Raw genomic sequence first — 25,446 nt, 5'->3', positions numbered from 1 at the left:
TGAATATAATTACTGTTTTTCCACACAGCTGTACTGAACTGTTTGTTGAGCTAAAATGGAATATGTGTAGTAATTTAACTTAATTTGTACATCAGAGATAGCAGATGGATCCAATTCTCATAACTGCTAATAACTTCATAAATGCAGCAAGCAGAATCAGCACAGAGAGGTTTAATAAGGAAACAAGCAGGCTCCTTTTCTAACATTGGAGCCCTTTAACAAAGCTGTGAGAGGCCTAACACGTGGACAGCACGCACCATATCAGCACTACCGCTGGGGCAGTAATTCCGAGTTTGGCATGTGCAGAATCCCACAATATAAAATATTTTTTCTATTTTCTACCACAAGGAGTGTTCCTGGTGGTAATCGGCAGTGCGGCCATGTTGGGGTGCGCTGAATGGTTACCGCACGGGTGGCGTATGAGACCTTACCGCTAGTCAGTGGCTGGTGTAAGGGCTCTGGCCACAAATAGGCGCACGCTAGTTTTAATTTGTGCGCACGCCCATTAAAAAATGGCCTTTTTCCAGCTCCTGTAAAAAGTGGCCTAGCGTTCACACAAAAAATGTGCCCACACTACCGCAGGCCACTTTTTACTGCGGCTTTGTAGAAGGACCCTACTGTGTGTATTTAGTAGCAAATTTACAGTAGAAGGGGCACGCAGCAAACAAGTGTTGCACTTTTACAATGTGAACATTAAAATAAAACCTTTTAGACAAACACATGAGGAAAACTGTGAAAGCATTTGCCAAGCCCCATAATGATTCACAAAACATTATTTTCAACCTCGAGTCACGCTGTGAGAGAAACTCGTATTGAAGCAATGTTTACAGGAAAACAACAAACGCTAGTTTGCTTCTACCTACCAGCCTTGTTTTCATGAAAGCCAAGGTCCATCAAAGTGCTCATACTCTGGTTTTTCACCTTACCTACGTTATATTTAGCTAAATATCACAAAGAGGTTGTTTTTTTTTCTTTCTTTCCTTCCTTTCTTTGTTAATGTTAAAGCAGCAAACCTGTAGGAAAACATATAATTATATCTTGATTAATGATTTCCTTAAATTACCAAGTTCCTCCTCATACCTGCTTTCATCTTTCCAGGATGATCACTGGCAGTCTGTGCAACTCTCTCCTTTACCTCCAGTGAGCCCCATAATATACAGTTATCCCTTCTGTGATTGGTACATAACATAGAGCAGGGGTTCTCAACCCAATCCTCAGGACACCTAGTCAGTCAGGTTTCAGGATATCCACAATGAATATGCATGAGACAGATTTGTATTGAATGGAAGTAATACATCCAGATTTATCTCATACTTATTCATTGTGGGTATCCACCGCTAACTCCAGACTCCGTTCCTTTTATCTTGCTGCACCATATGCCTGGAATAGACTTCCTGAGCCGGTGCGTCAAGCTCCATCTCTGGCTGTCTTTAAATCTAAGCTAAAAGCCCACCTTTTTGATGCTGCTTTTAACTCCTAACCCTTATCCACTTGTTCAGTACCCTTATTTTATCATCCTCACCTTAATATTCCCTTATCTCTTATTTGTCCTGTTTGTCTGTCCTAATTAGATTGTAAGCTCTGTAGAGCAGGGACTGTCTCTTCATGTTCAAGTGTACAGCGCTGTGTACATCTAGTAGCACTATAGAAATGATTAGTAGTAGTAGTTGACTGGCTGGATGGATGTGTTTCGAGGACTGGGCTGAGAACCACATAGAAGCAGAGGAATCAGAAGGGTACAACAAATCTTGGCATTCTCTTATGCTGATTGGCACATTTTCTACCTTAGAAATAAGTGTGTAACTTATTTGAAAATGTTTAGCAGAGAAATGTCCCAGGTAACAGTCACTGTATGATAAGTAGGTCTTATTTAAATATGAAAGATAATGCAGGACAGTAGATACCAAGGTCTTTTGAGCAATAGCATAGTTTCAATATAAGACCATGGAAACCATAGGAAGAGAATGTTGGGCTGTTCTAGTGAACCAATGGCAATACTATGCAGTTCCTGGCTCAGGTCTCCATGTTGGTTAGGGGGTGCTAGAAAGACATCATTCAATCACAGTTCTGGCAACACCTAGTGGCCGAATTTAGAATTTCAGTATTCTGGAAGGAGTCTTTTTACATGGCCACCTGCTGAGGTGGGCTAAAGTAGATAGAGTTTATAAAATAAGGGGAAAATTCCAGGGTAGTTGCAAATGAAGGTGGATGGTGGATGGTGCCAGTCCCCACCCCTAACTCTAGTTGAGCTAGAAGCCCAAAGGAATAGGGGAAAACTGATGCCCATCCCTCTCTATCCCCATCCATAAGAAGGGCAATATTATTGCATTTTGGTAAGCTATCACTTTTGTTGTGTTTAGTATGAGAAGGTGATTAGCCATTTGGCACTTCATTGTTAGTCTACTTTTCATTCTACATAGATATTACTTAAGGTTATAAATCAGCATGGGAAATGGGAGATCCAAGTTAAGAAGTTCACATTTCCCTGGTATTTTACAAAAGGCTTTGCTGAATCCTAAGCCTTTTGCAGAATACATAAATGAAAACCAATAAATCTGTGTGTACTTGCCAGGACAGCAAGTGGGAGTACCAATTTTAGAAACCTACACATACAGAAAAAAAGCATCACCGCTCAGCTTCTTCAAACATACAGAGACCCTGCAACATCTATATTATTAAAGTGTGTTTACCTGTTATTTTATTTTACAAAACTCTTTGTACAAGAGGAGCCACTTAAGGAGTGGAGTCAAATAACTCTTCAGTGAATACTTGAGGTGATTGTAGGCACCACAGACGTTTGCACAGTTACCCCTGAATCACTGATAGAGAGACCCCAGGTCCAGATGAGCAGATAGCCAGTACTTGTGTGACCCTTTTGAAATAGGTGCAAATGCCAGCATGGATATATTTTAAAATATACATTATTCCCAGGAGCAGCATGTACCATTTTGTTTCTGCCTAAGCCAAACCTTTAGTCCACCCCCTTGAAATATCTGTGTCCTCGGGCATCTACACATGTACATAACTGCTTTCCAAAAATTGCATTAGCACATATATGCCTGCCAGTCTACACTTGTAAATCCCTCTATTTACACACGTGGATGCTTTCTAAAATGACCTCAGTTATGAATCTAAATCATGTCTTTGTTTATCAGTGCCCATCTTAATCTTTTGACAGGTGCCAACCAGTGGTCAAGACCAGGAGGACAACCCCCCTCATCTCCAACCTATGAAAACTCACTCCATTCTCTGGTGAGAAGGTTTTTGTTTTTTTAAACAGTATTTTTATTTTGCTAGCAATGTGAAGTAACTCATTTGTGTACAAATCCTGCATATTGTTAGGAAATACAATAAGAAGGCATTACAAATGAATTATTTGGTGACAAATGCTATGGTTTGATTGTACAACATAGAACACACAGGGCGTGTCTTTCACCATCTGTCCTTGGGTATCGGTCTTCTGTTTCCAGAGACAGCTGGTGTTGAAATACTGCTATGAAATTCTGGTATCCTTCCATAAATCCATGGCTAATTCTTATCTCCCCTGCACTTTCCTTGAGAGCAGGAGGAGTGACGTAACTCCTTTCATAATCTTTGATAGATTTTCTACAGTTCAAATTAAGTAGTAAAAGGAAATTGTATGTGAGCCTTTATAAAGTATTTAAAACTTAGGAATTCGGGGAAGTTGTTGGCAGTGGATTTTATGGATAAATACAGTTGAGAAACTTCATTCTTGGAGAAGGTAAAGAGCTACAAGGAAGAGTAATAGGAATTTCTTTTCCAGTTACCAACGTTTTTGGGGGGTTTTGTTTTTTTATTTTTGTTTTTTTAAGAAAAAGGAATTGCTCAGAAAAATGTTTAATATCTGTTAATGTTTCAAAAAATACAGTTTTATCCATGTGACCAGGAAAAAATTTATTTTTTTAAAATGCTTTTCTTCACATAATGTGCTATTAAATATAAGAAATGCTTGAATTCTTATAATGCTAGCATTGTGTAGTTCTAGTGTTCAGCACTTAACCTTTTCATATATTAATCAACCTCTGTTGCATTAACTCAACTAACATTTTTAAGCTGATAGCAGCCGTTTCCTCTTCTCTTTTATGGATTAATCTTAACCTATGCTTTGCTTCCTGTTCTGTCTTGACTTTGCCAGAAAAATCGAGTTGAGCAGCAACTTCACGAGCATTTGCAAGATGCGATGTCCTTCTTAAAGGATGTCTGTGAGGTAGTATTTTCTTTAGCTGGTGCCTTCTTTGTATATATCCGTTAACTCCACTTTAAAAATCTTTCATTATAGTCTGGTAGTGTAGTGTTTGATCTAAATCCTTAACCTCTGTCATTTTGCCTTTTGATGGATCTCGGAATAGAGCTTTCTAGTTTGAAGCACACTGTTGACTTGACAGTACATGACAATATGATTTCTACATTGGAAACACTGGTAATCCCTAGTCACAGAAAATGAAAATTTGCCACAAACAGGAGGCCATCAATTTAGTGCAGGAGTTTAGACTCCCCACTGGAAAATAAGGTCACAATTTTCTACACTCTTTTCCCATAGAAAGAAAATGGGAAGAACGCATTAAACAATTACACCCCAAGAGGATAATTTTATAAAGAAGGTGCAAAGATTTAAATGCGTGTAAATGATCAAAATATTGTCATATACACATGTATGGGTGCACATGCCAATATTTTAGCTACATACTATTCTATAAAACGGCACCAAAATGTGGTGATGCGTAGTTTGAGAGAGGGCCACAAAGTAACACCATTAAACTATGCTTGTTTATTTATTTGTTGCATTTGTATCCCACATTTTCCCACCTCTTTGCAGGCTCAATGTGGCTTACAATACATCATGAATAGTGGAAATAAGATACAGGCACAGTCATTTACACCAGCTCTTTGAATGGTGTAATTGATCCCGCCTTAATTCTGGATGCATTTGGCATGTTCCGCTGGTATTCCATAAAGGAAAGTGCACACGTCATTTTCTTTATAGAATAGCAACATAGGCATGTTATAGATGCCCCTTTATACAATTGTAAACATTTAAGCACTGAATATGCACCTAAGTGATTAAAATAATGGCATATACATCTTACGTAGCATGTATTTGACAGATAGGGTACACATAGGAGGAGTCTGGGCAGAGCATGGACGGGACCAACACTTATACTCATAACTTATAGAATACCATAAAATAAGCGCATGCTCGGGCATTTAGGCACAAGTGTTTACACTGGTTATATTGTTGGCATAAGTGCTTACATCTAAATTATAAGTGCATATTTCACCCGTTAGGCTAGTATCCTATGAAGAAAAGTAAGCGTCTACTTTCCTTTATAGAATAGATGCCACATACAGTGGCATATCTAGCTTGTTCGCCACCCGGAGTGTGTCACCGCTGTGCCCCCCTCCCCGACGTGTCCAACATATATCGGTCACTGCTGCGCGCCCCCCTGATGTGTCACCCCCCTGGCATGCCACTCCCCTCCTCCCCGAAGCGCATCACACCCTCACCTTTCTTCCTAGCAAGAGGGTGCACGGAGCAGGTGCGCTGCTGTCGGCTCTGCCGGTCCCTTACCCCCTCCTGCGTTACTTCCTGTTCTGGGGTAGGGGACCGGCAGAGCCAACAGGCGCATACCTGCTCCTCGCACTCCCGTGCTGCCTGCTCCCAGGGCAGACCGCCCTTAGTATGCTTCTGGCCACATAGGTGCCTTCTAGATACACTGTTAAAGAATTACCCTGTAAGGTGGAAGCTCTATAAGTGGGCCCCTCCATCTGGATGAGAACATATTCTATAGTGGCATCTATTATAGAATACTAGTATAACGGGGTATTGGCACAACTTGTATTTAGGCACGTGCAGTTAACCATCCATATATTTCAAGGACGTGATTAACTTCTAGTATTCTGTAAGTTATGCTTGTAACTGGGAGCCCTGCCCATGCTCCGCCCATGTGCATGCCCCCCCTTGCAGTTGCATGCAATAAGATATGCCCTTATTGAATAGCACTTAGGGCTCTTGTGTGCATAAGTGCTACTGTTGCTGTATTTACATGCACAAAGGGACACACCTAATTACAGAATTGCCCTTAAAATGTGGTCAGCATTGAATTGCAACCAAAGAAATGGCCTTTGATTTCCCTTCATCTCCTCCTCTTAAGATTATGCCTGACTAGCTACGAATTTTGGTTTTTTCAAATAGTTCAGGTGTCTCTCAAACCACATGATCTTAGGGTGCAGGAGCCCAACACCCACTGTCACTTTCTTGGCTGTGTTAATTCAGTGCTTACATATTTGTATCATGTATAGGAGAAAGTGGTCCCAGAATTTGTTCATCCATACTGCTTTGAAGGGTTATCATCCCACTTCAACAAATAAAAATCATTTCCAGGAGCTGAAAATACTACTGCTGTACATGTTTTTTTTTAAATTTGTTTGTTTACTTAACTGTATATCACATAATATCATGGCTGTCACATTAACCTACGTCATACACTAACCACAGTGCACCTAACAAATCAGTCAAGATTTGTTACTCTTAATAAAATGAAGAGAAAAGAAATCAGTCATTTGACCAGATACATCACCCATCATTTATTCAGAGAATTTCTAAACCACCTCTCAGAACTGTGCGGAAGGGGTGTTCAATAGGGGTATGCATGGCCAAAATTAGATTAGTCTTTGTTTCAAACAAGGGTTTTGCAATTTTCAAGGTTTTTTTTTCTTCACATTATCCCCCAGATTCTATATATGGTGCCCAAAATTGGGTGCCGATCCAAGATGTGTGCCCAACTAAATTGGCTAACGAGCCAATTAGTGCCAGAAATTGGATGCTGATTGGCACCAATTTGAATTTGTGTTCACATTGTGCTATGGGCTGTCTCATAGGGTGCAGCCCAAAAGGGGACATGGTCATGGGAGTGTCAGGTGCACTCCTAAAATCTGTGCGCAGTGTTATAGAATCTGGGTATGTACACCCAAATTAGGTGCTGAGATTTATACCTGGTTTCAGCAGGTATAAGTCCTGGTGCCAAAATCAGCACTTAGTGCTATTCTGTAGTGGATGCTCATGTTTGAGTGCCCATTATAGAATAGCATTCAGTGCCGTTTACTGAATCTAACTCTATATGCATGCAGGAACTTTTTTGAATGCATAAATTGATTGTATGCATGTTAATGCATAGATAGGTGCACAAGTGGTTTGCATGCACTTTAAATGTTTATATACTGACATGCATATAACAAAAGAGAGGGAACGAAGTACAAACTAAAGTCCAAACAAAAAAAAACAGCACCACGGGCCTTTAAAAATGGAACACAGTTCTTTAATGAATGAGCCTTGACAAAAAGACCCGACACGGGCCGTGTTTCGGTGACTAGCACCTGCGTCAGGGGTCACAGTGATGACGTGGAAAACTTGGGGAATAACTCGAATATATTCCTCTACAATATATTATTCCTTACCCCACGTCTCATATAGTAAAAGCTACAAAGCACCAAGGCCCTTTGTAGCTTTTACTATATGAGACGTGGGGTAAGGAATAATATATTGTAGAGGAATATATTCGAGTTATTCCCCAAGTTTTCCACGTCATCACTGTGACCCCTGACGCAGGTGCTAGTCACCGAAACACGGCCCGTGTCGGGTCTTTTTGTCAAGGCTCATTCATTAAAGAACTGTGTTCCATTTTTAAAGGCCCATGGTGCTGTTTTTTTTGTTTGGTATATACTGACATGCACCGAATGCATGCTTACAAATGCAATGCGTAAAGCACATAATAATCGCGCCCAAATGAAACATTGTCAAGCTGAACCTGCTGCTTACCACCTTGTGTGAATCTCTTCATAAAGGCAGCTAATAAATCCCAATAAATCTAAAATTCAGTGATAAAACTGTAGGTGGTGCAGTCTTTATTTATGCCCATTCAAATGAACTAGCATGGCAAACACCCACATTCATCCAATGTGAAACCACTTTATGAATCCCTGTCACTACATACAGTGATGTTAGAATTAGAACAAAATTCAAAATATAACTCCACTAATTCCAGTGTGTTCAATTCCATTGTTTTCACCGTACCAATTAAATATCACGTTCTCAGTGGAAAAGGAGGAAAAAAGCCTCAGAAGTAGACTGGTGCTGTGTTATGTTCCACATCTCAATCTTTTCAATCACTGGCTTTAAAAAAAAAAAAAAAAGCCCTCCAGAGACTTTAATTCAAACTTCTGCACTTTTTAACTTTTACATTTTCTATAAAATGTCACTTAACTTCTATGTGGTAGAAAAAATGGCTCCTCGACGCTGGCCACCGTTTCATGGTGCCAAATCCCGCTGCTTCAGAGGGTACTGACCTTCACATATACTAAAAAACAGAAGAAAAGCATAAATCAATATTTAACATTATATTCATACTTTTTTTTTGTTACATTTGTACCCTGTGCTTTCCCACTCATGGCAGGCTCAATGCGGCTTACATGGGGCAATGGAGGGTTAGGTGACTTGCCCAGAGTCACAAGGAGCTGCCTGTGCCTGAAGTGGGAATTGAACTCAGTTCCTCAGGACCAAAGTCCACCACCCTAATCACTAGGCCACTCCTCCACTCTTTAACAACGCACTCACTTTCTCAAGGTTCAATGTCGACTTCCACACTGATTCAAATATGGCAGCTTGGCATTCAAAGGGCAGTATATATACCACATTGTTACCAATCAAAATATGTTATAGTTGTTACTTCATTCGCTGATAGCAATGGCAATCATTTTAAATTGTGTAACCATAGGTGGAATTTACTTCCTGTCCTTGCCTCTAGTTAAACTAGCAAACAGTTTTTAATGCATAAAAAATAAATAAATTATTTGATAAAACTGGAATTAGTGGAGTTATATTTTTGTGAATGACCTCGCTCCTCTGATAACGATATTGGTGATATTAGAGTGCACATATTCATACCCTTATTCAACACTGAACTCCAGCAATAGTGACTAAATTCTGTTGAATGACTGACTGTTTTTCTTCATTTAATATAGAGACTTTCTTTTTCTGTAAAGTACTATCATCTTCCTTTCATCTACCCAGTCTTTCAGTCTGGATGCCCTAGTAAAGGCGTGTGTTTTCAATATACACCTTTTCACAAGTGCCTTTGGAATGTCTTTTCATTTTTTTTCTGTACTTTTCTCCTATGTGTTTCATTATGTGAATCTAGCCACAATGCCTTAGAGAATGGCAAAGTGCCAACATATATAACTTATCACAGAGCACCAGAGTTGATTAATCCATTTGCATGCCCAGATCACATGGTCAAAGTTCCCCACAGAGGTTCCACATCTTTCACATAAATTGGTTGATGCTTTCCCCATCTTCTGTAGCCTCTCAGGGGTGTCCTAGAGATGCTGTAGAAAATTATAATGTATCATCTTGTGCCTAATGTTTGTAAATATTCTTATTAATTGCTAACAATTCTCTGTGAAACTATTGCTTTACTAATAACTTGATAATCCATGACTTAAACCTTTGTGGTTGCTAAAGAACATTAACCTCTTAAATAACTCAATTTTGTGACGCATGTGTTTGCAATACATTCTAAACCCCATATAGTGCAGCTCACTGGATAGTTTATAATGTGGTCAAGGATTGGACTCCCGTTGTTGTTGTTGTTACATATTACACTGTCGATTCATTATAAAGTGAATTCACTTATAACGTGATTAAATATCTTAGAGCCCACATCTGCATTATTTGGGGTCTACAGTGTATTTATTTCTGAGACCTCTGATCTTTTGTTCTCTGTTTGAGTCCTGATAGCTGATTTTAAGTCATTTCAGTACTGCACTTCTTTTGACATGTTTTCGTAAGTCCCAAAGCAACAAAATACTACTGTATAATAAATATAACACTAAAAAAATGCATCCTAAAAATCTGACTGTAGTGTTTCCTTTCCATAACAGCAGACTCGAATGGAGGATCGTTTGGACAGATTGGATGATGCGATCCATGTACTACGAAACCATGCTGTGGGGCCATCAACGAGTATGTCTGGTACCCACACAGACCTACATAGTTTACTGGGGCCATCGCATAACGGGCCAATTGCAAGCATAACATCAAATTATGGATCATCCAGCCTCGTCACAACTGGACGTTCAACTTCAATGGTAGACGCATCTAAAATTTTAAGAAAACTGCTTTGAGGGTCCTGGTTGTTTGTGAATATCAGTTAACCTTTTGTTATAGTGTCTAACATTTAATCCTATTTACAGTCAGTAAATGCAAGATCTGTGTACATTTCAAAGGTTACACAGATGTACTTCTCTCTCTGAGAGGATAGTTAAGAACTCTGGTATTCAGGTAACAAGTGCAGCCAGCAATGCGCTTCCAAAGACCCAAGTGTTCAACCAGCATTTATTATGGCAAACTCTTTGTATCTTGGTCTCTGCTTTGCTATTTTCTTTGCATTAATACTGTCAAGATATGGCAGTCAGCTGCACCTGCTGCTGATTTCCACTTCTTAGAGGTACAATTTGGTATTAGAGGGAAAAATTAACAAAAAAAAAAGGTAAAGAATATGCCCTTGTTGTTGGCCTGTGAAATCCTATTGTGACCATAGGCAGTGAGCTGAGATTTTCTGCACAGTTCAACTTAGCTTACACATGCATTTTTTCCGGATGTGTAATAATTGGCAGAACATTTTTTTTCTCCTGGAAATAGAGTATGGAGAGACTGAATGGGAAAAGCAATTGAGAGGGACTGAATTTCAAACATTCTGGTCTGGAAAAGACGTTTGTTTCAGTTTGGAGCTAAGCTTCAAGAGCAGATACTGGCAGAAAGTTGCTGCAGTGCAGGACCCTCAATACGTGTCGGCCCAGGGTTAGTTTTTCTTCTCAAATGAAAAAAAAGGGTTTGAGTGCAGCTGTCATTAAAATAACAGTGGAAAGGAAACAATTTCTAGATTAATCCCCAAGCAGAGCACAATAATTCAATCCATGTTTTCAAAAACATGGGAACTATTCTCAAAAAAGAGGGATTAAAATGTAAAACTGTTCTTTAAAGTATGGGATGTAGAAATAGCATTAGGGCTGCAATATACTGATGCCCCCTGGGTGTGGGCGGGAGATTTCAATCAGGTACAAGACCCGTCCCTGGATAGATCATCACCTGTGGCGGTACCAGGAATAAGTAAGGGGAAGGGGATCCCAGCACTTTGCCAACACTTGCACTTAATTGACCCGTGGCGCTCCCTACACCCGACAACAAAGGACTATACCCATCAGTCAAAAGCCCACCAATCCTGGTCTAGAATCGATTACATACTTATATCACAATCTTGGTTTTTCAAAGTTCAACAAGCAGTCATTGGCCCTATGGAAATCTCAGACCATAGTATGATATGGGTGGAACTCGATATAAGAGAGGGAGGGAGAACAGCCAACCATTGGAGATTCCCTGCTTACCTCTACAGGGACAAACACTTCCTAGACCACTTAATGGGAAAATGGAAATTGTACGAGGACATGAATTATCCCACATGTGACTCGCCCATATTATTCTGGGAAGCATCCAAAGCGGTCATGAGAGGGGAAGTAATAGCGTTCCAGAGCGCTAGGAAAAAACGATTAGCAGCGGGCATTTTGCGTCTAGAAATCGAATACAAGAAAGCAAAGAGGAAACACATAGCACAACCCTCCCCCGATAATAGGGACTCCATGTCAGCGGCTCTGGTGGCACTCAATTCACTCATCCACGAGCAAGCCTCGAAGCAATTAATGGCTCGACGGCTGAACTTCCAACGCTTTGGGAATAAATCGGGTAAGCTACTAGCAAGAATAGCAAAAACGCAAACCTCCCAACGATTCATTTCAGTGATTACGAACTCCAAGGGGGATAAGCTAACTAAATTACCAGACATAGTTAATACATTCCAGGAATATTTTAAAGAAACGTATAGTGCCAAAGATAGGGTTAGGGGTCCTATGACCCGAGACTACCTAGAAGATGCAAAAATGCCCCAACTCACAGAAATGGCTCGCCAAGCACTGCTAACCCCTCTTGCAACACAAGAGGTTCTCAACGTATTGAAAACCCTGAACCCGGGCTCAGCACCTGGCCTCGATGGCTTCTCTAATGAATACTATGATGCTAGGCCCCCAGGTGTGTGGTGCCTTGGTAGATTACTTTGAGGCAGTGGTGGCTAGAGGATTCTTCTCACCAAGGGAGAATGAAGCCTTAATAACATTAATCCCCAAACCGGGTAAACCAAAAGATTTGGTAGAGTCCTATAGACCCATCTCCCTCATCAATGTAGATGTTAAGATCCTATCCAGAGTGCTAACAAATAGACTGACAGCTCATATCCCAAACTTAATAGGAGAACACCAAGTGGGATTTGTCAAGGGCCGGCAAGCGGTAAGACAAGTTCGGAAAGCACTCCTTACAGTGGCTTATGGGCAAATTACGGGTGACCCCTTATTGCTGGTTAGTCTTGACGCGGCTAAAGCTTTTGACAAAGTTAATGGAGAATACCTGTTCCAAGTGCTCGAGTACATTGGTCTGAATGGTTGGTTTCTGCAAGCAATCCAGACACTTTATAATAACACCACAGCACAAATATTGATTAACGGCACTAGATCTATGCCCTTTCGAGTAGAACGGGGCACAAGGCAGGGGTGTCCCTTGTCGCCCATCCTATTCCTCCTCTACCTAGAACCACTTCTACGTACGATTCTGCTAGACCACGACATACGAGGAGTAACACTTCATGGACAACAAATAAAAGTGCTAGCTTTTGCAGACGACATGTTCCTTACACTCACACAGCCGAGGCCCTCAGCCTTACGGTTGCTCGAAGTCATAGAAGAATTTGGGTTCTACTCAGGATTACAATTAAACCTCCACAAATCAATAGCTCTCCCGATCCAGGAGGAGGTGAGGGAGGGGTGGAGTGGCTCATTCCCTTTTCAGTGGGCTGAGGACAACATCAAGTACTTGGGAGTTTTCATCCCAAAAAACTTAGCGAACTTGTATAAAGAGAACATAGGCCCACTGAAGGTTAGAACTAAGGAAACACTACATGGTTGGCAGGGTTTACCCATATCTTTGAAAGGGAGAATCGCAATGTATAATATGTTCATCTTCCCGAGGTGGACGTACATCTTCCAGATGATTCCAGCCACATTGGGATATAAAGAGGAGGTCTGGCTCAATACAACCCTCACTGCATTCTTATGGCAAGGTAAACGGGCACGCACAGGACTGAGAAATCTTATGAAACCCTGCTCGGGAGGGGGACTGGGACTACTTGATCTAAAACTCATAGCGACAGCATGTGGCCTGAGACATTTATCAGACTGGTTTAGAGGAAAAGAGTTTTTTTCTTGCACAAAGATAGAAACCACATTGATGGCACCGATGGACTTTGCTTACTGGCTTCATGCTTCAGCAAAAGAACTCCCACCATTGGGTCAGTATGGGTACATTATAAATCCTTTGCGTAAAACATGGAAATGGCTGGGTAAGAGGTACAAATGGAACAAAGCAGTAACTTCACTGCTCCCAATTAAAGGTAATTTAGCATTCCCAGAGGGGGGAGGCTCTGCCTTGTTCAAAAAATGGGAGAATTGTGGCATTAAGTACTTGTTTCAAGTGGTGTCGGAAGACGGGAATATTAAACCCTTCAGAACCCTGTGTGAAGAATTTGGTCTGGGACAGAAAGACCACTTCCAGTACTTACAACTTCAACACTATGTTAGGTCTCTGCCCGCAACAGACCTTACACAGCAAAAATGGGACTCTATGAATGATCTTCTCGGCCTAGATGCCCAACTAAAAATACCCCTCCGTTACTTCCATCGCCACCTGCGAGATTCGCAGGGGACGTCAGATTATACAAACATCTCACAACAGTGGCATCAAGAACTGAGATGGAAACCCAACTCTGAGCAAATAAAACTGTGTCTGACAGGTGTATACCAGATGACAGAGAATGTGGCATGGCAGGAGATGCAATACAAATTTATTTTACGGCTTTATATTTCACCACACAGAGCCTTTAAAGCGACCATCAGACCTACAGATGACTGCCCAAAGTGTGGACAGGTGGGAGCCTCCTTGGGGCACATGTTTTGGTTCTGTTCAATGGTGTTCCAATTCTGGAAAACGCTGGGACAACATGTATCTCAGATGTGGAAAGTACAATGGCAACCATCACCAGGCCAACTCTTTGAAGTTTACAACATCCGAGGAAAATCACCTGAGGGGCTAAAAGCTTTTCTGAAAAGGGCGACCTTGATGGGCAAGCGGACAATTACACAATTATGGTTACAACCAGAGGCCCCTGGAGTTCAGCAATGGAGAGGAGCCATGATGCAATGTTGCATGCTGGAAAAGAAAAGAGTGGGAGACTTGGCTTCTACAAGGGGAGACCAATTTTGTAAAATATGGTCCCCGTTTTGGGACACCCTCACCCCAGTTGGGAGAAGCAGGATTCTAAACTGTTAATAGGTCCAGTAAGTGGAGGTGGAGGGAGGGGAAATAGGGGGGGGGGGGGGGGGGGGGGAGTGAATATATGGGGAATGTATACGCTCACTGTTGCATATTAAATATAAAAGTTCACTAAGTATAGCTATAAGTTCGACCACTGTTAGGCGATCTCTTTTCTTTTGTGTCAATTGTTGGACTAGGAAAGAAGGACTAGACACTATACAACAAGTTAAAGTTTAATGTGAGGATACTAATGGGAGGGGAGGGGAGAAAAGGGTGGGAGAAAACATTGATGATGCTGTTATACAGTGTATATACAACGATGACCTGTTTATATGTGTACAAAATGCTTGAACATGTTTGCAATGTCAATTCTCATCAATAAAAACTGTTTATACAGAAAGTATGGGATGTAGTATTACAGAGAGAGAGAGAACAGCAGAGACCTTTCTGCTGACTGAAAAATGCAGAAGTATTTTAATATAGGTCATTCTTTGGGTAGGGGTGTTTGCATGTTTACCTGGAGTGATTTTATGAAAGCACAAAGCAGAGCCTGTTATAAATTAATCTCACTTAGACCTACTACTTCTAATCATTTCTATAGCACTACTAGACATATGTAGCGCTGTACATATTATATGCAGGTACTTTCTCTGTCCTTAGAGGGTTCACAATCTACGTTTTTGAACCTGGGGCAGTGGAGAGTTAACTGACTTGCCCAAGGTCACAAGGAGCTGCATTGGGAATCAAACTCATGCTGCCAGGAGCAAAGCCCGCTGTACTAACCATTAGGCCACCCCTCCACTCCTATCCAAAGTGAATGTAACTGCCAGTCTCACCTCTGGTAACACCTCCACCTATGTGACATCTAATAGGAATGATGTTTCTGTGAACCCACTTTTTACAAGCATACCCCTAGATACTTTTAAAAGAGCCTGCACATTCAAATCACCTATAGAATTACCCTCCGTGGGGTAATTTTATACCTGTTTTATCAATAGAAATCAAACAAAATAAAACATGGAAAAGAAAATAAGATGATACCTTTTTTATTGGACATAACTTAATACATTTCTTGATTAGCTTTCGAAGGTTGCCCTTCGTCAGATCGGAAATAAGCAAATGTGCTAGCTGACAGTGTATATAAGTGAAAACATTCAAGCATTACTATGACAGTCTGACAGGATGGGCTACCACACTCCTATACCTGTTTTATAAAAGCCATGTAGGTACTAGTGTGCCTTTTATTAAAGAGGCTCTTGGAACCATCCCCAATAGTGCACGAATGCTCTCACGGCTGCTCAAGGCAGGGGTAAATGTATGCATGTGTGTTAGATAAGTACCTGCTTATTTTAATACAAATGTACTCTGCCACAACTGTACTCCCAGGAACACCTTTACACAGATCACATTCAAACAGTGTGCATAGTTTTAATATGTTTAAACCAGTGCTGTTGATTTAATTGCCAGTAATGATCAAGACTAATATATACACCCTAATCAAGATTAAAATTAAGAACATGTCTAATGCTAACCACTGCAGCCTGAATTGACCATCCACCCCCTCCAGAAGAACCCACCCAAGATGAAAATCCTCCCCCTGAAGAAGACACTGCTCCCCAAAAGTATCCACTCACCTTTCCAAAGACCCCACCATCACCCCATTAACTCCCTGGGCCTACTTTAAGGATGTCCTGGTATTCTAGGGTAGGGCAGGCAGGAGCAATCCCCAGTTGCTTGTGCCCATGCCTATTCCATGTTCAGAATGACGGATGTGCTTTTCAGCAGTATTCTCACAGTGCTACCCTAGGGCCCTGACCCCTAGTGGTAGTACTGCAAGACTACCAGTACAAGTCACAGCCACTATTTTGACTACATGGGACTACTTGGAGTTGGGGGGGTGGTCTTTGAGAGAGGGGTGGATGCCCTAGGGTGGGTATTTTGGATGAGGGTTTCTGCTAGGTGGGGGCTGTTTTGGAGAGTGAATGCTTTTGGGCAGGTTCAGGACAGTGAATAAAAATGTATTTAACTGAATCAAAATTTTTAATCAGCAGTTAATTGGAATTAAATTTTTCGATTGAACAGCAGCTATAGTGTAAACTGTAGACTCTCACACAGTTTTATAATAGCCATTTTTCATAAGCTTTACACAAGAAAAAGGTTTATAAAATTCCACCCAAAAAGGTACCTATTTTTTAAAGGCAACATAGATGCCTTTATTGCAGTCGCCCAGAACCAACACTAGTTGCTTGCTGAAACTAAACCCTATCCTCCCCACAGGAATGCTGTTGTGTTTTCTGCAGACTGTGTTAGAAGTAGGCACACGTTTTCTGTACAAATGAATGTTGCAGCACAATTTTATAAAAGGTATTACTTGCCAAAAAAGATTTATAAGATCACACCCCATATATATAGATAACATTATTTTAACCTTTGGTCATATGCCGTAAAACATTGTCTGACATAACTGATCTCCAAATGAGTGATCAAAATTAAATTTTACACCTGTGAAAGAAATAATTAGGTCTCTTCAACCACTGTATGGATGCATTTTGTAAAACTGAATTGCCACCAGATTTGACAGTTCATACACGAAACCTCCTTTCCTGTTCAGCCCAGAACCTAAGCAGTAAATATGAAAGAAGGCTAGTCTCCTGTGTGTGCTACTCTGCAGACTGGAGCCCATCACATGTTTTTTTTGTGGGTTCTGATTGTCAGCAGCACCCGCTGTGATGCTGATCAGACAGCGGGCTTTGTGAAAAAGGAGAGACCCAACAATTTGTCACCATGTATAAATGCCAGATCATTTTTTATTTTTTTTTCATCGTTTGTGAAATAAAAGTGTTCAAGAATAGGCAAATATTATGCTAAACTTGTGAGAATAAAACAGAGGCGCAAACCTTTCAGTAGTTTTTAATGCCAGGTCCTCTTAATTTTTTTTTATTTATTTTTTGGATGAAATACTGCAAATGCAGCTTGACACTTTTATCGGGTGCTTATGCCAGCTGTACCAAAGACAGTGCCATTTGAAAACTAGGTAGCACAAGATGGTACTTGAATGATAAAGTGATTTGCTGTATTTATTTTGGTGTAGGATTAGGAGGATATTCATAAAGATAAAAAGGAAAATTCTGTTTTATTTATTTGGATTTTGTTCACACCTTTTTCAGTAATAGCTCAAGGTGAGTTACATTCAGGTACACTGGATATTTCTCTGTCCCAGGAGGGCTCAGTATCTAAGTTTGTACCTGAGGCAATGGAGGGTTAAGTGACTTGCCCAAGATCACAAGGAACAGCAGTGGGATTTGAACCTCTGGATTTCAAGACCAGTGCTCTAACCACTAGGCCACTCCTCCACTCTGGTATGTTTTGGTATATTTTATTTTCTAAGGCATGATAGGTACCTTTGCATTGCTCCATGGTGCGACCTCACCTCGAATATTGTGTTCAATTCTGGCCGCTGCATCTCAAAAAAGATATAGTGGAATTAGAAAAGGTGCAGAGAAGGGTGATGAAAATGATAAAGGAGATGGGACGACTTCCCTATGAAGAAAGGCTAAAGCAGCTAGGGCTCTTTAGCTTGGAGAAAAGACGGCTGAGGGGAGATATAATAGAGGTCTATAAAAAATTGAGTGGAACGGGTAGATGTGAAGCGTCTGTTTACTCTTTCCAAAAATACTAGGACTAGGGGGCATGCGATGAAGCTACAATGTAGTAAATTTAAAACGAATTGGAGAAAAACTTTCTTCACTCAACGTGTAATTAAACTCTGGAATTCCTTGCCAGAGAATGTGGTAAAGGCGGTTAGCTTAACAGGGTTTTAAAAAGGTTTGGACGGCTTCCTAAAGGAAAAGTCCATAGACCATTATTAAAATGGACTTGGGGAAACTCCACTGCTTATATCTGGGATAAGCAGCATAAAATGTTTTGTACTTTTTGGGATCTTGCCAGGTATTTGTGACCTGGATTGGCCACTGTTGGAAACAGGATGCTGGGCTTGATGGACGTTTGGTCTGTCCCAGTATGGTAATACGTATGTACTTATGTACCTGTTGTGGAGTGTCAGTCCGTCTATTCTTTGTGTCTGTCTTTCTGTACGCAAGTTTGTGCATGAGCAAACATATTTGTAGGGACTCGGAGAAAAGTCAGATCAGTGAGCAGCAAGCAGAGAGGTGGCAGGGAAGCTAGGCCTCACTACAAAAGATAAGCAGGGGTAGTGGCAGAGGATACAGTAGCCAGGAGATTAGATGATGTACCTGAACATGTGCAGGAGCCAATGGCAGGGAGGCTGGACTCAGCCACCAGAATATGTGCAGGAGGCAGCCACCAGGAGCAGGTGATAGCATGTTTGGGAGTGAGGAGGGAGAAGAAAGGAGAAAAGGAATATACTTCAGCAGATTCCCCCCTTCCCCCAAAGCAGTTATCACCAAACATATCCATACATCCCTCCAAACACACACACTCACACCCTCATTTAAACACATGCACCCTCACCATAGACACAAACATACACACTGTACACAGAGCATTACTGACACTGCCCACCCTGCCTTATCTAGACTTACTCAGGGGCCCTTTTACTTAGGCGCTTACGTGTGCCCAACGCATGCCAATTTGGAGTTACTGCCCAGCTACTGCATGGCCCTTGCAGTAATTTCATTTTTGACGTGTGTTCGAAAAATAATGTTTATTTTCTGATGCACATCAAGTGGCATTCTACGCATGTAGGTCATTACCGCCCGGTTAACGTGTGAGACCTTACCGCTAAGTCAATGGCTGGTGGTAAGGTCTCAGACCCAAAATGGACGCACGCAAATGTTTATTTTGCTACACGTCCATTTTCGGCAAAAATTTTAAAAAGATATTTTTTACAGGCGCACTGAAAAATGAATCTGCATGCCCAAAACCTACACCTACACTACCGCAGGCCATTTTTCACTGCACCTTAGTAAAAGGACCCCTCAGTTCACAATGACTTAAAAAGAAAATCAGTTTTAATATGAAAAGTTTTCTTCAGTGAAAAAAGTCAAAATAATTGAGATTTTTAGATTCTCAGATTTTTAGCTTGTCAACTAATGGGGGGTTTTTTGTTTTTTTTGTTTTTTTTCAAAATGTTTTCAGGCTACAGAACTGTTTGCATTGAAACTTTGCAGTAAATTAAATTTGTTCCTGTGTATTTTCTTTTGTATAGAGGTTAAAATATATACATTTCTTTTGAGAAGATAACCTTGGTGGGCAAGTAAAAGGGAATGAATCATATTGACCCTTTTTTTTATATAGTTATTGTAAACAGGCATGCTCTTAGCCTAACATTTGTTTAATTTTTCAACCAGCTTTTAAAAGTCCAGTAGAACCTGTTTCCTGTTCTCTTCCTCTCAAACAACACTTCTCAGATCAGCCTGTTTTGTAAAATAACATAGGGAACTTTATCAGGACTTTGTAGGAAAACAAATCTTTAAGCTTTCTTCTTTTAAAGATAGTTTCAGTCATAAAGTCTTCAAAAAAATATTTAGAAGAAGGCATTGAATATATTTTGAGAGAAGATACAGATAGTTCTTTAAAACGCGGCTCTCCCAGTGCTTGTCCGATTCATAGCTCTTTGTTCTGCTGTCAGCCTTTCTTTATGCTCAAAACCATCTATCTTTTTGTCTGTGTATATGTTTACTCTATACCTGTTCAGAAATGTCTGTATAGATATATTTTATATCTTTTTTTTTTAACTGTAAGGGTGTAATTTCATAACTACCTTTGTCTGATTTTCTGTGAATGTGCACGCACAGTTTCACTTTAAAAATTATTCCATGAGAAGTTCCTGCACACACTTAGGGGGCTCGTTTACTGAGCCACGTAGGTGCCTACGTGCACCCGAGTGTCAATTCGGAGTTACCGCATGGCCCGTGCGGTAATTTCATTTTTTATGCGCATCTGCTACGCGCGCTAGAAAATATATTTTATTTTCTGGTGTGTGGTAAAAATCGGGCGGGTTACTCCGACTTGACGTGCGTAGGCGAGAGACCTTACCGCTAAGTCAGTGGCTGACGGTAAGGTCTCAGACCCAAAATGAAGGCGTGCCAATTTTTATTTTGCCGCATGTCCATTTTCGGCAAAAAGGCCTTTTTTACAGGTGTGCTGAAAAATGGATCTGCATACATCCATAACACGAGCCTACACTACCGCAGCCCATTTTTCAGCGTACCTTAGTAAAAGGACCCCTTAGCCTGCTAATTTGTACAGATGCTTTTTACAAGTTAAAATATCTGCATGCATTTGAAAATGCCCAGCCTCCCATATATGCATGTAGTTACAAATCTGGTCACCATCAATACCTCACTGTACAGCAGGTAAAGGTGTATGTGAAATGTCATGATGCATGTACTTTCACCTTCAATGGAAGTTATTCTATAAAGCATTTTCACTTATGAACATGTTTTGCCTGTAGAAATTTATAACATTCTACAGGTGTATATGCATGGTCCAAGAAAGGCAACCGGTCTGTAAGAGCCAACTTGAAGATAAGATATCAGACCAGCTAGGAAGTCAGTCATATATTTGTTAGAGCTACAACAGCACAAAAGAAGTTATTCAAGTCTGCAGCAATCACAAATGCAGAATATCACAGCAGACTAGGAGTCCAGAAAATTGTCCCAATATTCTTTATTTAAAAAAGTCCCGACGTGGCCACATTTAACTAATACGGCTGCATCAGGGGTATTACAAAAACACTCACCAGGGACTGAGAGAAAGTTACTCTCAATAAGTAGTAAAGTATCCAAGACAGTCTCAGACAGGTCACTGTGACTAAATGTTTGTCGTAAAAGCATATGCTGGGGCTTCAGCTGTCCCTATCTGAGGCTGTCTTGGATATTTTACTACTTACTGGGAGTAACTTTCTCTCAGTCCCTGGTGAGTGTTTTTGTAATACCCCTGATGCAGCCGTATTAGTGAAATGTGGCCACGTCGGGACTTTTTTAATAAAGAACTAGTAAAAAAGGCCCGTTTCTGACACAAATGAAACGGGCGCTAGCAAGGTTTTCCTCGGAGTGTGTATGTTTGGGAGAGGTATGTGAGAGTGACTGTGTGAGAGACAGAGTGAAAGTGTGAGTGTGTGTGTGTGTGAGAGAGAGTGAGTCTGGGTGTGAGTGTGTTTGTGAGAGTGTGTGAGAATGAGAGTGTGTGCAAGTGTGTATGTGAGACACAGTGTGAGAGAGTGTGTGTGTGTGTGCAAGAGAGAGAGTGTGTGTGAGACACAGATTCTCTGTGAGAGTGAGTGTATGAGACTAAGCGAGTGTGTGAGTGACTGTGTGGCACATAGAGAGTGAATGTGATACATTGTGAGACATTGTGTGTGAGAGTGAGAGTCAGAAAGACATTGTATATGAGAGAGAGAGTGTGAGCCTTGCCCTCCCAATCCATGCCCATCTGTCCCCTGCCCCCTCCATTCATCCTTTTCCAGCAGTTCCCCTCTCTCCCTGAGCCCTGCCCTCCCAATCCATGCCCATTCATGCTCCTCTGTCACCTGCCCCCTCCATTCATCCCTATCCAGCAATTCCCCTCTCTCTCTGAGCCCTGCCCTGCAATCCATATCCATCCATGCCCATCTGTCCCCTCCATTCATCCGTATCCAGCAATTCCCCTCTCTCCCTGAGCCCTGCCCTCCCAATCCATGCCCATCCATGCTCCTGTCACCTGCCCCCTCCATTCATCCCTATCCAGCAATTCCCCTCTCTCCCTGAGGCCTGTCCTGCAATCCATATCCATCCATGCCCATCTGTCCCCTCCATTCATCCCTATCCAGCAATTCCTCTCTCTCCCTGAGCCCCGCCCTCCCAATCCATGCCCATCCATGCTCCTCTGTTCCCTGCCCCCTCCATTCATCCTTTTCCAGCAATTCCCCTCTCTCCCTTCCATGATCCCCCCTCGCATCCATGCTCTTCTGTCTCCCATGTCCCAGCCTGTCCCGACCTCTTCTTCCCCCCCCCCCCTTCGCATCCTTGCTGTCGTTTCTCCTCTGCCCTCCCGCTCCCATTGTTCAACTGCCCACCCTCTTCTCTCCCCCAACATTCTTTTTTTTTTTTTTTTAAATTTACCTCCGTGGCAGCGGTTCCGGCAGCGCAGCGTTAGGGAAGGAGGCGGCGCTCCCGACGTCTAGCCTTCCCTTCGCTGTGTTCCGCCTTCTTCTGACGTCATCCTTGACGTTAGAAGAAGGCGGAACACAGCGAAGGGAAGGCTAGAGATGTCGGGAGCGCCGCCTCCTTCCCTGACGCTGCGCTTTGTTTGTTTTTTTTTTCCGCCCTCGACGTCATGACGTTTGACGCGAGGGCGGGGCAGAGACGGCTGGCAGCCTGGCTGGCTTCACACCACGAATCCACGAACCCTTCAAGTAATGTTTGAGTGACTTCAGAACGTTGTCTTCAGAACGTTCACGGTGCATTTTATTATATTAGATATTGGGACTATTTTAATAAAGTATCTTCTGGACTCCTGGTCTGCTTTGGTGTTCTGCATTTGTTAAAGCTACTAGAACACTTGAACTAATTAGAAACCAGTGTCTGACACAGCCATAGTTCACCCAACATATGTGTTACATCAGGGGCAATAAAACTGTGTAAATAAATAATTATTGTATAAATAGACAACAAATAAATTAATAACATGCATACGAGTTACTTAAATACTAGGGCTGCACATTAATTGCAGCTAACGCTGTGATTCACGCACTATTTATTAGTCACAATTCAAAAAATTATTTACGACTAATCAACCATACCCTACACTTCTCTTCCTAGCATATGTCTGTCCACAAACCTTGCCTGTCTGTCCATCATCGTTGGATACTCCTTCCAGCCGGTGCAGGCCTCCTCCTTCCCTCTGTTGCAGCCTGCCTCCTTTAACAGAACTTCCCGTTTCTGCTGGGAGGACTGCATCAGAGGGAAGGAAGCTTGCACCAGCTAGAAGGAGCATCTTGAACACTAAAGGACAGACGGGCAGGTTTCGGAGTGCATCAGGGGAGGCAGGGGTTTTAAAATAGAGAGATACATAGTAACATAGTAGGTGATGGCAGAAAAAGACCTGTACGGTCCATCCAGTCTGCCCAACAAGATAAATTCATATGCACTACTTTATATGTATACCTGACCTTGATTTGTATCTACCATTTTCAGGGCACAGACCATAGAAGTCTGCCCAGTACTAGCCCTGCCTCCCAACCACCGGCGCTGCCACCAAATCTCCGCTAAGCTTCTGAGGATCCATTCCTTCTGAACAGGATTCCTTTATGTTTATCCCACGCATTTTTGAATTCCGTTACTATTTTCTCTCCACCACCTCCCACGGGAAGGCATTCCAAGCATCCACCACTCCGTGAAAAAATACTTCCTGACATTTTTCCAGAGTCTGCCCCCCTTCAACCTCATTTCATGTCCTCTAGTTCTACCGCCTTCCAGTATCCGGAACAGGTTCGTGTGCAGATTAATACCTTTCAAATATTTGAATGTCTGTATCATATCACCCCTGATTCTCCTTTCCTCCAGGGTGTACATGTTCAGGTCAGCAAGTCTCTCCTCATACGTTTTGTAACGCAAATCCTATACCATTTTTGTAGCTTTTCTTTGCACCGCTTCAATTTTTTTTACATCCTTAGCAAGATATGGGCTCCAAAACTGAACACAATACTCCAGGTGGGGCCTCACCAATGACCTGTACAGGGGCATCAACACCTCCTTTCTTCTGCTGGTCACACCTCTCTCTATACAGCCTAGCAACCTTCTGGCTACGGCCAATGCCTTGTCACACTGTTTTGTCACTTTCAGATCCTCAGATACTATCAACCCAAGATCCCTCTCCCCGTCTGTACATATCAGACTCTCCCCGCCTAACACATACGTCTCTCATGGATTTCTACTCCCTAAGTGCATCACTTTGCATTTCTTTGCATTGAATTTTAATTGCCAAACATTAGACCATTCTTCTAGCTTCTGCAGATCTTTTTTCATGTTTTCCACTCCCTCTAGGGTGTCCACTCTGTTACAAATCTTGGTGTCATCCGCAAAAAGGCAAACTTGACCTTCTAACCCTTCGAAAATGTCACTCACAAATATATTGAACAGAATCGGCCTCAGCACCGATCCCTGAGGCACTCCACTACTCACCTTTCCCTCATCCAAGTGAATTCCATTTACCACCACCCTCTGGCCAGGGCCGGTCTTAGGCCGAGGCGACCGAGGCGGCCGCATAGGGCCCCGCGCTTAAGGGGGCCCCGCGCGGCACGCCTCAGTCAGCCTCTTCCCAGGGCACCGACGTACGATAATTTTTCTTTTAAATTTACCCTCCGTCACCGGAATCCAGCACAGCAGCGATCGTCAGTGAAAACGCTCCTCCCCTCCCAAGTCCCCCCGACGTCTGTAGCAGAACAGAAGCTCTTCCTGATTCGTTCATTCTCATTGGCCCGCCCGAGGGCGGGACAATGAGAATGAACGAATCAGGAAGAGCTTCTGTTCTGCTACAGACGTCGGGGGAACTCGGGAGGGGAGGAGCGTTTTCACTGACGCTGCTCCAGCGGCGATGGAGGGTAAATTTAAAAGAAAACTTAACCTTCCTTGGTTGGGGGGGAGAAGAGGATGGCAGGAGAGGGCAGGGGGAATAGGAGGGTCGCTGGACATGGTGGAAGGGGAGGGGGGGTTTCTGGACAGGATGGCAGGGGCAGGCAGGGAGGACAGGAGGGTTTCTGGACATAGGTGGATGGCAGGGGAGGGCAGAGGGGACAGGAGGGTCGCTGGACATGGGTGGATGGCAGGGGAGGGGGGTTTCTGGACATAGGTGGATGGCAGGGAGGACAGGAGGGTCGCTGGACATGGGTGGATGGCAGGGGAGGGGGGTTTCTGGACATAGGTGGATGGCAGGGGAGGGCAAAGGGGACGGGGGGGGGTTCTGCACATAGGTGGATGGCAGGGGGGCAGGGGGGA

The 25,446-nt window shown here is 42.3% G+C and overlaps 1 protein-coding gene across 10 annotated transcripts in view; it reads left to right on the top strand.

Annotated features, from left to right (window-relative positions):
• The window catches only part of TCF12 (transcription factor 12), a 762,188-nt gene that overhangs the window by 687,349 nt on the left and 49,393 nt on the right, over positions 1-25,446 (top strand). For 6 of the 10 annotated variants that reach the window (XM_030188990.1, XM_030188982.1, XM_030188974.1 and 3 more), the window contains 3 exons: positions 3,179-3,252; positions 4,157-4,228; positions 9,958-10,164. In XM_030188990.1, the coding sequence (XP_030044850.1) occupies positions 3,179-3,252; positions 4,157-4,228; positions 9,958-10,164 (353 nt within the window). The remainder of the gene's footprint in view (positions 1-3,178; positions 3,253-4,156; positions 4,229-9,957; positions 10,165-25,446) is intronic. The other 4 variants (XM_030189018.1, XM_030188999.1, XM_030189022.1 and 1 more) reach the window with 2 other exon arrangements.

This window comes from Microcaecilia unicolor, chromosome 1 (assembly GCF_901765095.1).
Source record: "Microcaecilia unicolor chromosome 1, aMicUni1.1, whole genome shotgun sequence".
Lineage (NCBI taxonomy): Eukaryota > Metazoa > Chordata > Amphibia > Gymnophiona > Siphonopidae > Microcaecilia > Microcaecilia unicolor.
The sequence above is the reverse complement of the archived record's forward strand: the minus strand, read 5'-3'. Positions and strand labels throughout refer to the sequence as shown.